Source organism: Neodiprion pinetum, chromosome 4 (genome assembly GCF_021155775.2).
Source record: "Neodiprion pinetum isolate iyNeoPine1 chromosome 4, iyNeoPine1.2, whole genome shotgun sequence".
NCBI classification, from domain to species: Eukaryota; Metazoa; Arthropoda; class Insecta; order Hymenoptera; family Diprionidae; genus Neodiprion; species Neodiprion pinetum.
Genome location: NC_060235.2, coordinates 33,507,145 through 33,521,933, shown reverse-complemented (window position 1 = coordinate 33,521,933; position 14,789 = coordinate 33,507,145). Strand labels below are relative to the sequence as shown.

The 14,789-nt window shown below is 39.1% G+C and overlaps 3 protein-coding genes across 5 annotated transcripts in view; 1 reads left to right on the top strand and 2 right to left on the bottom strand.

The window, feature by feature from the left end:
- LOC124216856 (myelin regulatory factor-like protein) overlaps window positions 1–4,974 on the bottom strand; it is a 50,707-nt gene extending 45,733 nt beyond the window's left edge. Inside the window, exon 1 of the mRNA XM_046621915.2 lies at window positions 4,418–4,974. Coding sequence (XP_046477871.1) covers window positions 4,418–4,460 — 43 coding nt within the window. The 5' untranslated portion in view covers window positions 4,461–4,974. The remainder of the gene's footprint in view (window positions 1–4,417) is intronic.
- Window positions 4,975–7,030: 2,056 nt separating this feature from the next.
- Window positions 7,031–9,220, top strand: LOC124216267 (ropporin-1-like protein). Of its 2 annotated transcripts, none has more exons than XM_046620579.2 (5): window positions 7,031–7,466; window positions 7,543–7,801; window positions 7,905–7,981; window positions 8,111–8,257; window positions 8,355–9,220. In XM_046620579.2, the coding sequence occupies exons 1-5, from the start codon at window positions 7,211–7,213 to the stop codon at window positions 8,507–8,509; spliced, it is 894 nt and encodes a 297-aa protein (XP_046476535.1). In that variant the 5' UTR covers window positions 7,031–7,210; the 3' UTR covers window positions 8,510–9,220. The 2 variants fall into 2 exon arrangements, with proteins under 2 accessions (XP_046476535.1, XP_046476534.1); XM_046620578.2 differs by having other exon boundaries at window positions 7,032–7,466; window positions 8,090–8,257.
- Window positions 8,971–13,228, bottom strand: Gnptab (N-acetylglucosamine-1-phosphate transferase subunits alpha and beta). Of its 2 annotated transcripts, none has more exons than XM_046620570.2 (7): window positions 13,024–13,228; window positions 12,303–12,724; window positions 12,021–12,232; window positions 10,831–11,887; window positions 10,560–10,731; window positions 10,263–10,450; window positions 8,971–10,158 (listed from the first exon to the last, which is right to left on the bottom strand). In XM_046620570.2, the coding sequence occupies exons 1-7, from the start codon at window positions 13,141–13,143 to the stop codon at window positions 9,849–9,851; spliced, it is 2,481 nt and encodes an 826-aa protein (XP_046476526.1). In that variant the 5' UTR covers window positions 13,144–13,228; the 3' UTR covers window positions 8,971–9,848. The 2 variants fall into 2 exon arrangements, with proteins under 2 accessions (XP_046476526.1, XP_046476528.1); XM_046620572.2 differs by having other exon boundaries at window positions 12,303–12,546; window positions 13,024–13,134.
- Window positions 13,229–14,789: the final 1,561 nt, after the last annotated feature.

The following is a 14,789-nucleotide window of genomic DNA, read 5'->3' as shown; positions in this document are numbered from 1 at the left end:
CTGCTGAAAGATGTTGCTTACTTACTGACCGAAAAATAGAACACGAAGAACTTCGGATGTGAAAACCTTTCCAACTTGAAAGAAATCAGTTTCGGGAGTATGCATAAATTCTTGACGCAATTCTTGATCGGCCTGAATTCAAGCGTCGCGAAATCGTCTTCAGAAACTCGTCTGCATCATTGATAATAAAGGCGTTAATTCGACGCTGCAGAGGTCGGAAGGACGAAGGTCCTGCAGTTAGGTTTAGTACAATATTATATCGGGATCACAGGGTCGTCATCGATTAAACAAACCCCTCCCCGTCCTCTCGCTGCAGGGGGAATGTTATTCGTCAAAGCTGCGGCCGCTGATGCAGTCGGCGTTTTATGGGGGTTCGGTTGGGAAAATATTGGGGGCGGTTTGTGGACATCGGACGCGTAATGTGCACCCTGCGTGGTGTCGATTCTCACGCAGGTGGGTTTGTGACCGCCCCTGATCGAGGGTCAGGTGTCAAATCCCAAACATGCGAATATTGCGTTCACCGCGTCGCTTCATCTCCAGCTGGAGAAAGGTATAAAACGTTTAAATTATACAGGCGAGGCTGTGGGTATATTTTACTGTTAAGTGCTGGACTGACTGTTTCTTTTCTCGGATATTTTACGTCCAGAGTTTTGAACTCTGCGATTAATTTTTGAAAAAAAAAAAGAAGATTTTCTGCATCGAGGACTATAACATTCTTCGATTTTTCACTTTTCACGACATTCCAGCGATAAAACTTCTCATCTGGTTTCATGCATACACGGTTTGGTATACAATGGATACTGAAACGTCGACTGTAACCGTATATATGTACAATAAACGATTTAGAACGTAAGCTAATTTCTAATTTGGGAAACCGCGAAATTTGATCGTTCCAATTATTTGTCACGATTATCAATGTGTGATAAAATTGCATTTGGGATCGCTGTATATGTATATAACATACAACATACGTTTTATCATCATCGAAACAGGTCGCAACGTCGCGGAAAAATAAAATATACACAGGTGTAAAGCTACAAGGTATACCTACGTGATACCTACCTGTTCAGTCAAAATAAATAAAAGTATGCGTTGCGTATGCCAAAAAAGAGGACAAAAACTGGTTCGATGCCAAAGAAAATAAAACGATACGTCAACGCGACTTGAAGGGTGATAAATTTCTATGATATAAGAGGAGCTCAGCACCGATGCACGTGTTTTATATTATACCTATAAACTCTGTTATATAGTAACTATACTCACAATAATCGTGTAGATATGCGTGGCTCCGTCTATGTACGTACGTACATCTATGTGTAAATTTTCTTCTTCTCCTACTTTCGCTTCTTTTTCTTCATCGTTTATTCGTCTTAGCTTTTGGTACAGGGGCTGGGGGCGGGGGGGGGGGGGGGGGGGGGGGGGGGCGGCGAAGTTTGTATAACTAGCAGGAAGTAATCGTTGGCGCATGTCTCGCGGATTCCGATCGTGATATCGTATCACTGGAGGGACGGACGCCTTCTTGGAGGAGAAGGAGAGGCGGGTTTACGTTCAGGAGGGTGGCCAACAGCCAGTAAGGCTTCAAGGGTGGATTTAGACGCGGTCCTCGCATGCGCCTCGCGATTCGAATCGGCCATTTTGAATCTACCCCTCGGGGCTATTATTGCGACTCGAATGATCGCCGATAAGTAATATGCGAGCTTCTCCGAGAGCGCGGGGTTTTTGTATAAATACACGTGTGTGTGTGTGTGAGGCACGTATATCATATCTTTAACTCATGTACACGAACACACAGACACACGCACACACGTGTCCCGTGCAATCGCGATAATGTTGTTTGTTATTATTTATGAGGTAGGGATGATCGCCGGTTGTTTTTATCTGAAATGCATCATAGCTCGACGGCGACTCGATATATCTTTGAGCCACGATATTGCTATTTCGCATTTTAAATAATATACAACGTATTCTACAAGATTTAAATCCCGTTTGCAGATGCAGGACGGATGAATTCAAAACAACACATCGCAGCTGTGTTAAATATCTTTGCATCATCGATAATGGGCTAAAGTTTTATACTCAATAATTGCTTTCCGGATTTTTTATCTAACAATCTTCTTTTTCGCCCGTATTTATTATCGTCGTTACAACACCTTGTATTTACCTGCGTCTCGCGATCAGCGACGCGCGAACAGTTCAGTCAACGGTCATAGACGTATTGTGCGTTTTACGTGATTGAGGCGGTATTCGATGATTTATCTTAAAATCATCATCGGGGGTCGTCGGGACGCTTGTATAATCCAACATAGTTTCGTAGATACAGTTTTGCAGAGACTCGTCGCTCCAAAGTCTCTCAAACAAACGCACCAAAGTTTGCTGAAACAATCAAATATCCTTTTCACACCATCTCTACCACCGACCGTTCGCTAATTTCTTTAAAAATTATCCGCGTACATCGCAACTTGCAGCGTTCCAGAGTTCCTGTTCCACTTCTCCGACGCTCATATCGTCGGTATTTGGTACGGATGAACATGTAAGTTCGCTATTTCAACAACTGCATGTCTAATGTTCAAGTACGCGGTATGGATATATTACTTCTGATAAAAATCTAGCATCTCACAGCCAGTTTAACGCATAATATTACATATGACATACATAATGATGTCACTGCAAAGAAGAAGAAGATTCGCCCAGAGATGCAGGCTAGATGAATTTCAGTCAATACGTAGTGATACGCGTTGTGTTTTTTTTTTTTTTTTTTGTATTACATATTTTCGATTTCAGACGCGGCAGAACTGGATGGACGATTGTCGACTTCGATGTTTACTTTGACACTTGAGCTTCTTCTCTCCTCGTCATCGTTTACGAGACGTTCGTAATTACTTTCGTAACTTACGATTTCCTGTACGTCTAACGCCATGCGTACGCGAATGTTATTCGAGGGCCGTTGACGACTCGCTTCGTCAAGGATAATAACACCGGTTATAATAGGCAGGAATCGGTATCCTTGAGCTTACGCCATCGATGCCGGTAGAAATGCGCCCCTAATTCCCTGATCACTGACGACGTATAAAAAGAACGATTTATAATTCTCCACGAATATTTCCGACGTTCAACTTTGGCCGGCCTGTAGTTCCTTCTTTTCGTGCCACGAGCACGAAACAATTATTATTATACGCATGTAATACGCTTGCTGCGACTTTAGTCGCTAAACATCATCCAGCGGAGTTAGAAAGTTGGAGGTATTTACCTACAACGAATCATGAGGTACGCGTATATAATACGGTGGCGTGCATAGCGGTTTTATTCGCCGTGCATTTTCTCGCAATTTGACGGCATAGAAAAATTTCAATTTTGGTCCTCGGTCGTTAAGTTAGGAATCTCGCTAACGATTCGCAAGTGAAAACAAAAGCAATAACGGACGCGCGCGCAAACGCGTTTGTTTCACCTCATGATCAAATCTCACCCCCAACCACGCTGTCTTAACGTGAACATTTTAGTACGATCAATTAGCTGCTGGGTTGTCCCAGCTGGGTACAGACACGTCGGAACTGTGTGCGTTGAAATTATCCAATTTCGGTGCTGCACTGCGGTACTAACTGGATAATGTGGGTTACATGGTGTGGTTATCGCCGGTGTAAGTACAGACAATGTAACAACTTCTTTACACCAAAGTTTATAGGCGAAAGAAAATCACGGCGGGGTCGCTTTCCCGTTGGGTCTAACGGCGATAAATATATCGTTGCTGTTTTGTTTTTTCACAGCGCGATCTTCTTTTTTCTTTTTCAACGTCGATACGATCCAACGGAATGACAATTGAACGTGGTAATTACGCAGGCTCCGTATGATTAGGCGATTTGAAACTACTGTACTTGAGTTTATGGGCCGGTAGCTGAAAGCCGTGGTGTAACAATCGTGGTAAAATTACCTATTCTGTTGTAACACGGCGCTCGAGGCAGAAAGGCAGGTATGTACAATGTGTGAAAGAAAACCGGGAGCCTAGATTCGTGCGCATTTACCGCATATACACTGTAATATAGATAGACGGTAATGCGAATATAATGAATACGGTTATAATAACATCGAAGAGTACCTATACGTAGGTATCGCATTCACACGGCTTGTACACTCTACACCATTGGCGAGAATGAGTATTTCAACGACGCGAAAGAACAGTTGGATCTGAATAAGGTCAATGTACGCACATATCGCCTTCTTTGGCACCCACACCGTAAACGGAATCGCGAAGGAGCAGGAAAGGCGGATAATGAGAACGGAACAACGAAATCGAGACGCGGAGTATAATATTTTCAAACCGCACGCAATATCGTCGAAAGCGCGACGCTCTCGAGTGGTTTTCGAATTTAGCGACGGAGAGAAGAAGCAAACGGCGGTCCGCGCAGGCCCCGCGATCACTTACCAAGAATCGCCTGGAGGGTCTGCTCGTCCCCGATGACGTCCATGCCTCCTGCGATCGGGCCCCAGCTTGCGTTCGAGGTTCACCAGGCCCCATTTTGCCTCGTCGCGACGACGTCCGCTGCGTTCCACATCTTTGTCGAGTCCCCAGATTCCCTCGAAACTGGCACACTGTTTCACTACCAACGTTGCGCGATGTGGACGCGAAGCGCCGCGGGAAAAACCATTATAATACGTCACCTCTCGGGCCCAAAAAGGGTCGGAATACGGGAAACAATAACCGCGGCGACAACAATAACAGCGGAGAGAATGAATGAAAAGGTAAACGTTGCAGCAGCGCGCGCGACTTATCCCAACACGGGCCAAAACTAAAGCCTCCTGCGGCAAACACACTTGTCCGTCACCGTCGAGTCACGTGACCTCGGAAGTTTATTTGGATGGTCATGTGCGTGTCGATCTTCGCTCGAACGCAGGGAATAAACCTTCTTTGCTTCTCGATCCCACACTAGTTCACTTGCGGAAGCCCGTGTGTCGAATAAAAAATGCTAGTTGGAACAGCAACTGGTTAGATGTCATCAGCATGTGTGCAGGGAACTCTTTAATCGGTCGGATCGCATTCTCACCGGTCGCTACCTACGGTGAAAGAAATCTTTGCCTGGATGGTGGGGCTGTCGAGCAAGTATGAGAAATGAAAAAAATCGTACACATCATCGGGCTCGCGATCAATTTTTTCACCTTACCATCGCGTTTCTTCTTTACCGATTAAGCGTACCAGTCTCACCGGTCTCGGTATATTTGAAGAAAAGAACTGTTGTTTCGGTTATCGGTGTTTCTATTTTTCGTCAATACCTTTTGAATAACAATTTGATGGTAACCCGTAACACATTTACAGAGAAAGATAACTTATCGACCGAATGTTATGATGTATAGAAAAAGAAACAAGGAGTACGACGGATTTATCCGCGGAGGGAAAGAGTTTATTGCAAATTATAAGCAGCAAACTCTAGCTCATAAATTTTATCTTCAAATTATTTTATTCTTCCCAAAGATACGAATTCAAACTTCCGCCTGTCGCGTTGAGAACTGGCAACTTGGTTTACACTAATCCGTCACTGCGCATGCGCAAATTTTTCACGCCTGCCGTGTTCGAGGTCCCAGCATCACTTGCGGTAGAACATCGCGGTGTTTAAAATCTTGTTATTCGCGGTGAATGTAACGTGTGATCCGTTGACTGAAGAATATTCATGTGTGATATGATGAGTGCTTTTCTATCGAAATACTCGGTAACTAAAGTTTGTGCAGTGAATAATTGGTGCAGTGAAAAACGAGTTACTGTGGCTGCAGGAAATCACAAATATCGCGACAAAGATGTGTTTGTCGTATTTACATAACTTTAATATTCGAGAATTTATTCGCCTACGATGGTAGTTTATTTTATGTGATTTTCCGGCGTAAGATTATCGAGTTCTGTCGAAAACATTCGTGACCTACTAGCCAGTTTTTTCAAGGCTCTCGGACCGGTACGAAGTGTGATACAATTCAATCAAGGTCGAGGCCCACATCTGCAGTACAGATCGTAAACAACCCTTGTGTATCACCGGCACTGTAAGTTCTCGGAATTTTGTACTTACATGTCTGCGTTCCTCCCATTTCTTTTCAGCGACGGATTAACCTTAAGCGTCGTTCCATGACTTATTAAAATTGCTTGAAAGTTTTTGGAAGTTTGTGAAATTTGGGTTTTAGTATAAGTAGAGTTTAATTATAGGGCGCTTACAAACGAATGAAACAACGCGGCATGTGCGCCTCGATTGTTTTCATTTACTCAAATATTAGTTGGTTAGCCAAATATGCCAGTTATAGTGAATGCTGAAGATTACATTGTAGTCAAGCGCATGTGATACAAATAATATTAAGAAATGATCTCATGCATCATAATATAATTTAATTATATTGGGCAATTTCATTCGGTATTTGATTGTGGAATTAATATCATATTCTCTATATTGCTAGTTCATTGTGAAACTTCTGAAATGTATTGTGCAAAGCTATCGTTCAACGGCCCGATTGGGCTAAATGTTCCACAAAATGTTTCGATAAGATGGGACGCTGTGCTTGGAAATATCACAAGTACCCATATTTTCCCTCTCTTTGTCAAATATCGTTGTTCAAGGCATTTATCGAGGATTACGGGAATAATGAATGTCTCAATAAATAACGAGGAATCTCAATGAGATTAATCAAGGACTTTGTACATAAATTGATGATTTTCGCATTTTAACAAGTTTATTGAAATCGCCATAATTTTTTAATCCAACAACAATAATATAGAACTGAATATGTCGCTTTCCAGAAAATACCACGGGTAGCAATTTGTTAGAAAGCACTTGTAGGTTTTGATCGAGGTTTTCTGTATCAGACTATTGATACGCCATTGGTCCTATAATTTTTCATTATTGATCACTTCGTGCACATTTGGTATTTGGGTTTCAAATTTGTTCACCAATTACCAAATAAAACATGTTTGATAGACCCAATACGTGTATTATATCGTAGTACACATAACAGTATAGTACAGTACTTGGTACGTTCAATGTCGTCGCCATAGAGACACCAGCATAAACAATAGAAGCCTGACATTGAAGCAGTTAGACAGACTTTGTGCTTTGACCAGCTCTGCAAAATTTGATCAATGCATGGGCGATTGTTGCAAAAATATTCTTGCAACATTCTCTTTGTTTCTCTAAGTGATTGAATAAAGTATTCCACCTATGTGGTAAATAACAAATCATATATAATCATGCCTCTCGCGGAGCAATTATATTGCACTCAGCAAATAAACATTCCGCCAACGTTACCGACCATCTTAAAACAATTTTGCAAAGCTGCGATACGCACACAGCCTTACGATTTACTAAAGTGGTCCAGTACATATTTTCGAGCCTTAGCCGATGGCGAAGAGCCACCGATCAAGCTGAGGCTAGAATACCCGCCACCTAGTACCGAATCTGGACTGACTCTAGGATTTTTAAAAGTTTTGCTTCGCCAATTCGGAGGTACATCATTTTCATACTTCTGATAAAGTACTTGTCTCATTTTATCATTGAAAAATCTTTTTATCCACGATCTCAGATTACAATAAAAGCTTGACCATCGAGTCGATTACTCGGCGTTGGGATGGACTTTGCTTGGATCATAAAGATCTGGAATTAATTATGTCCGTCGGAGAATTTCACAACAAGTGTCAGGTGAAAAAATTTCTTAGTATCGGCGTCGGGCTCCTGGGAAATAGTTTGCACGAAACTATGATAATGATTTGTGAACTGTTTACACATGAGCCAGAAGGGGGCTCAGCAATGATACCGCTAAAATTGTTCATGGAAATTTATAGGTAAAACATAACAAATTGTTTTACTGCAAAGGTCTTAAGTGCTCAGCTAGTTACAATATGGACTCGTAATCATCTACAAAAATTCGTTGTTCCATTATTTCAGTTATCTCGCTGCTCTACAGTGCGATGGCGCGGATGAAATTTCTTTCAATGTACATTCGTCAGAAATAATGAAACAGGGTAAGTTGATTAACGGTCGCCCTGATTAGTTTGATCATTTCTTTGTTGGTTAATTATGGCACGATGGAGTGCTGATGAATTTATTCCTCAATCACATTGACAATGTAGACAATGAAAGCTCCTCGATAGAATCCCGCCATAAGGATAGCGAAGACGATTCCGGTAAGAGTGATATAGCTGCCCCGGTTGTTTTGGAGAAATTAGAAACAAAATCGGATTTGAAACCAAAAGAAGGAAAACGTAAACCTTCGTTATCACGGCATCTGAAAGTACCAGGCCAGTATACTTCTTCATCAGAATGTAATTTGGTTTAGAAAAACTGGGAATATTTTGTCATATCTTAGGGAAATCATTTAATCTTTATTCGCTCTAGGTATCGGACCTTATTTGACATCAGAGCATGTAGCAACTGTGAGTATATGGTTGAGCGAATGTGCCAGACTCCAGGAAGGTATGGTAGGTCCGCGAAATCTTCGCCACTTTCAATGTCCGTCTCTCGATTATCCTGAACTGCAGCCAAAAAAATAAATCCTTGCCAATTGTCATAATTCATAAGCCTGCCCACGCATCGGTGAATATCCTAACTACACGATCTACTTTCGGTTACGAATTGAATGAGACTTTTAGTTTGTTGGTCGAAATTCTCTTTTCGTAGGTAATGAGTAGGGAATTGTCTGAGCTGCGTAGGTATTATAATTTTAGCCTCGTTTGAAACGGGCTTGAATTACTACATGATAGTTCGACCATTTTTCTTGAGGAATTGCGAAACGATCTGAAAGATGATTTGCATTGTTATTCAAATGAATTTTATTCAGATATCTATACAATTTCATTTATTGTACGACGTACCCACGCAAAAAGTAAGTATTGGGTAAAAGAAAAAATATATTACACACCATATGACTAACTCTTAGAAAAATGTCGAGTTATACTATCGAGCTTCAACTGTTCTGTACATACGTATAATGAGAAATTTTTGCAGTAATTCATTGTTTGTAAATCTAGTGGTTAAATATCATCCATAGCATAGATATACATTGTGTAGGTCTAAATAACTTATGCCACTAAATATCACTGATAAACCAGTTTAATTTGATAGGAAAGTTTATTCTTTCATCTGGAGTAATATAAAGTTTGCTCATTCATTTGTTTTAGAGTATTTACGGTGTCACTTGATATGGGTACTTTATATCAGTAATTAAAAACCAGCTGTCTCTTCAGGACAAATAAATCAAAGCTTTGATGCTTGAAAAATCTTTGATTGCAAGTCGTACTTAATTTTTTACTTCATTATAAACTAGTAAAGGCACCAAAATAATATTCTACGTAATTCAATCGATATTCTTGCTATGCCAATCTTTTGTAAATAATACTCTCAATTGTAATATCGAAAAAAATTCATGGATGGGAACTGCTTACAAAGACTCAACTAAAAGCGTGTACATAAAATATATACTGATTTACTGTAGGACTGGTGATTTCTTTAGATATTTCTAATCTGACTCCCACGCATTCTTGCTATATGAAGAAGGTAACTTACTGCACTTTGTGCTGCTATGTTAATAAGTATACGTGAATGATATCTATTTGACTAGTAATGATAAAAATTACGCGCGATACGCCTGATGTACACACTTGTATAAATACAAAATTACAATACATTATTATACATGTGTCTGTATAATTCTTTTCAACTGAGCCTCATTTAGACAATCGTTTTTATACCTGGGGATACGTATCATGTACGAATGTTACGGTCTTGAGAATACGGTGATATGATAAATTGGATACAAATAAAAAAATTGTGTTCCCGAACAATTCTCGAAAAAAAAATATACGTAGATAAAAGTTTTCTAACAATACCGTTTTACACAAGAAGTATCGACGTTGATCGAAAGCGTAACAACCTTCTTGCTTGATGGTAAAACAAATTATAGACTGTTAAAACTAGCAATAAAGTCAAAAAACAGAGTAGCAGATTTCTAGCTTTAGTTCGACGTTCTCTCCATTCTACAAGTTCATGGCGATGAGAAAAACGATTACGATATTGAGCAGGTAATTCAAAGCTACTTCTCAAAGGATACAGTGAGCGATAAAAATCTCCAAGTAAAGCTTTAACCACTTCGTTTTCCGGCTGTCGAGCTGAATCCATATTGTCATTTAGGCACACAAATTTTCTGAAATAACCGTGTGATTTTATGATTAATAATCTTCGTTATTCAAGTTTCAAAAAAAATGAAGAAAAGTACATACTTGCATAGAATAATATTTGAAAACTTACTTGGGTTCCTTTCGAAGTTCGTCCAGAAATTGGACGGTCACTGAAATGTTACTAGTCAACATTTTAAAAACCTCACTCCTATCGCCTTTGAAGTGCTCATGTTTATAGCGCTTTCTTGTGCCGAACTTGGCAAGAAGTTTTTTAGCTATCGAGTCGCATTTAGCGATTAACTTTTTCGTGACGACTGGCTGAAAATCATAGTTGTGGTACATTGCGTGAAAGTTATGGAGATACGTAAGAGTTTTTATTTTAGAGGATATTTAGCTGGCAATAATTGAAGATTAAGAGTCTGCTTACAAGAGTCGAGTCGAGATATCTTTCTCCGGGTGGTGGTTGTGGAGCATTCGAAACGTCTACGTATTTTGAACAATTCGAAATTTGATTTTCAAACTCCATAACCAAACCGTAGTCCAACGGCAATGGATATATCCGTGATAGGAGGGTTCTGATTTCTCGATCAGACCAGGTTCTGCAATGAGAGTAAAAACATTATTTTCATTTTATTGTTATCGCTGTCCAAGAATTAAGAAATAAACTTTCATGCAGAAAAACATCTAATTTTTATTACCCCGATTTATCTGTGTCGTACATATCGAATATTGTTTCGATAGAGACATTGAATTTTTCACTTGTGAGGAAGTAAAAGTAGGAAAACGCGAACTGCATATCTTCCCGGTCTCTCACTCTGTGACTAGAGGTTTTTTTGAATTCCTTATCAAATTTCACTTGCATATCTTGAATGATGAACTTATCGAATAAATGAGGCATGTGCGCCGGCACTCTCCGCCTTTCGAAACCATACACCGAATTATATATTCTATTTACATATAACAATGATTCAGCGTATGTATCCAACTTCCTCGATTTGTGTTTCCATTGCATTGCTTGGGTGTCACTATCCTCGTATTCAGTTTCGGACTCCATGTTTCTGTTTTGATATGACTTATTTGAATTATTGAAATGAACCAAATTTATTATATTGTCGTTCAGGTAACGTTGTAATTGGTTTCGTCGCTCCAATTGATTCAAATTTTTGGTTGAGCTTATATTTACATGACTAGAGTTTTTTGGTGCAATTCTATCAGTTGCTGTGCTCATGTTTCCAATATTTCCTGACAAAAGCCTACGTAGATTTATTCTGTCAACATATCGGGCTGATTGCAATGGCCCAGAACCAACAGTTTCTAAACTCATCATAGAGTTAGTCGTTGAATTTGAACTTTCTATATGTGCTTTGGTAGTAGAATGTGACACAGGAAATACAGTTCTGCTCGAAGACTCAATTAATCTTCTTTCATTACTCTTTGGTTTATACAGTCTTTGTGTGAGCACATTTTTTGGGTCACTTAAAGCCTCATTGCTAGTGAATAAATGTTCATTGTTACTTTTTAACATTTCTGCCTTATTATTTTCTACATTGTAATCATAGTACTTCAGAGATCTAGTCATCGTTCTGTTCACCAAGATTTCACCTGGTTCGTTACTTCTCCTCTTTAAAATATTTAAAATTTTAACAGCATCTCTATTTCTTATCTGATTTTCTGGTAGAAATTTATAAGGGTAGTCGTTCCCTTCATCCATCTGTTCGCTCTCAGTTGGCGTAAGAGATGGTTCACAATCGCCACCTGTTACAATAATCATTGAAATTCAATTTTATCTCTTTAATGTGTACACAAAATTTTTTTGGAAAAAGGCAGACAGAGTTTCCTTTCTTTTTGTTCGATAATCACATATTTAAAGTTTTAAAATAAAACATACCGTCAAATTCACACATTGTTGTATTACACGCCGGATCGCATGCTCCATCACCTACCCAAGCCCAGGGGCAAATATCCGAACAATCTGGAACCCACCAGGCGAGATAGACCTTCTGTCCACCTGCCTTGGTCACAAAGTCTTCGGGCCAAACGTCGGCACCAAGTAAAACGTCATCGTTGAAGTACAAAAATTTGTCGGACAGTCCAGGAATTCTTTAAAGGGAAAAAAGTAACAAAGTGAATAATGTCTTGGGAAACTTTTTTCATTTCTGTTGTTAAATACCTATGAATATGGCTTTCGATAGCTGGACTAGAGAAGGTCGGTAAATCGTCACGGTTTACAAATATATCTTCGTGGGCAATTAGGGTGAGTCTTGGATTATCCATGTCTAGCCAGCTCGGTATTTGGCCGTTGGTAACGACGTAGACGTGCCGCACCCACGGAGCATACATCTCTAAAGATCTGAGAGAATATCGTAGTTCATCTTTGTCGTCGAACCGCGACGTTGCTATGTTGACATCTGTCACTGGGACATATTTTTCAAGGTTTTTAAGAAATGTCGGATCTGAGCCGTTCACCCACGTGTAAACAACGTCAATGGGAACGTGCTGGCATAACTTCTTTTGAAACGACGTGCCGAGTATATTGTCATTGAACGAGTGAAATACCGCTTCGTACTTTTCTTTACTCCATTCCAGCCAGACCTAAATAGCGTTTCATGAGACGAAGTTAATAATAGAGGGGCTGAAAATCTTTCCTCATCAAATATCATGTCTAACATTTTATCCCTCATTGTAAAATACACATATCTCATAAAAAAAATAAAAAATTAAGTGATGCGGAATATCTTACGAGACATGTTTGACTGGATTAAATAGCGTGACTGTACTCTGAATAGCATGTGTGAAATTTTTTCGTAGTGAATAGTTCTGGTATTAAAATTGAGTGGATAGAGAGACAGACATATGGTGAATAAATAAACATTTGGTAATAATTTTCTAACCTCTCCGAAGTGTACGATGCCGATGAAAATACAGGTGAATGCGACTAAAATAACGAGGAGTGAATATTTATTGGATAGGAGGTCATAACACCGCCTCTGCACTAATTTCCATGTGCTCATTATATTTATGGAATCCCAATAGCCGCGAGCATTGCTTTTTCAATAGAAAAATACGCAAAGTACCGTTCGTCGGCCGCTGCACGTCATTCTTGAATGAGAACAAATTGACAAGTGCAGGGGTTCTCATTCTGTGAACTATGAAACGCTTCAGATCATACGTTTGTCTTTCAAACGTATTTGTCGGATAAATTTGAAATACCTAAATTGGTATTATTTTATTACTGTAATTGAACGGTTTTTGAATTTTACTTTCTCCGATGCAGCAAACCTTTGATAACAACGACATATCGCAGATAAATGACTTCGATTTCCACCCGTGTGTGAAATTTGAAGGATTTGCCGACTCGGCTGTATAAAACGCCCGTTTAGTAGACAACCGGTGATATATCAACGATTTTTGCGTGCATGCCAACAGGCGTTTTTATCTTTGATTTTTGGAAAGGAAGGGACGCGCTTATTTGCTTCAATATTGATTGTCTGAGTGTTATCCAAAATTTTCCAACAATTCGTCATCGATGGGACAGTAAAATATTTTATTGCTAGGAACAAACTTTCTCATGTCGGTTTGAAGGAATTCAATCAAAAGGATTGACTTAACGGAGAAAATTAGCGACATCTGCTCTCGCTACCGAAAGCCTTATTGACATTTCTTCTTTGAAGTACATACTTTTTCAATATTTCTTTGCCGTGTAAAATTTTCTATGGTAAAGTAGGATATTGCATGGGTTAAAGAAATTGAGAGATATAACTTGTGTGTAAATTTATATATTTAAAGCTTATAACATGATTAAAAATTACACGATATTCACATTTTCCGAATATATTACACAAAAATATTATTCACAATGAAACAATGTATAACATATCACTAATGCATAAGTAAGAAAACTATTTGGGCGCGGAATGTAGATGCCATATATCTATATTGTATTCAATATGTTAGTATTCGTCTATTACTATATAACGTCAAAAGGCCTCATTGCTGTACATACTGAAAAAATATGCACAACTATGACAAGTTACGTGTATACATGAAGCGCGATAATGGTCCAGATCGATATCTGTAAACAACGTTATGCATATAAATGCAAATAGATCATTTTTTTTCAATTGGTCCTATTCACCATCTTTCGTTGGATATGTCTATTTTATTTCAATGTTGAATATGGCCAGGTTTTAGATATGTAGGTATTTCGAAAATTATACGTGATCTTCACGTGGAATATTAGCATTACATTAAAGAGTCGTCTTTACATCGTATGTTACTCCTGTGTACGATATTTAAACACGTGCCACTTATTTTAGCAACCCGAATTCGAATTTACCGACGCAGTACAAGATCCTTAGCACGTACAGCCGTATTTGAAAATACGAAAACTGGGCCTACCGAATGTATCGTGTGCATATTGATGATCGTTGTCGTATTTTGGCTATTCATATTTCTATAATAAATAATATGATAAAATACGGGTTTTGATTTTTTTTTCTGCTTTCTAATTGTTTTTTCTTTTTCAAATAATACGTTACTTGTTTATAAATTATGAATAAAAAATCGCGTGATTAATTTTAATACTCCGAGTGTAACGCAGCACCTCACGGAATGCTTGAGCTAAGAATAAATGTTTATTACTCATTGTGTCGTTAAA

Excerpts from the sequence above, each read along its gene's own strand:
- LOC124216267 (XM_046620578.2), top strand. The coding sequence starts at position 7,211 with ATGCCTCTCGCGGAGCAATTATATTGCACTCAGCAAATAAACATTCCG. Across the intron at positions 7,802-7,904 it reads TTGTTCATGGAAATTTATAG|TTATCTCGCTGCTCTACAGT; the intron begins GTAAAACATAAC and ends CCATTATTTCAG. Across the intron at positions 7,982-8,089 it reads GTCAGAAATAATGAAACAGG|ACAATGAAAGCTCCTCGATA; the intron begins GTAAGTTGATTA and ends TTGACAATGTAG.
- Gnptab (XM_046620570.2), bottom strand. The coding sequence starts at position 13,143 with ATGAGCACATGGAAATTAGTGCAGAGGCGGTGTTATGACCTCCTATCC. Across the intron at positions 11,888-12,020 it reads AACAATGTGTGAATTTGACG|GTGGCGATTGTGAACCATCT; the intron begins GTATGTTTTATT and ends TTATTGTAACAG. Across the intron at positions 10,732-10,830 it reads TACGACACAGATAAATCGGG|AACCTGGTCTGATCGAGAAA; the intron begins GTAATAAAAATT and ends CTCTCATTGCAG.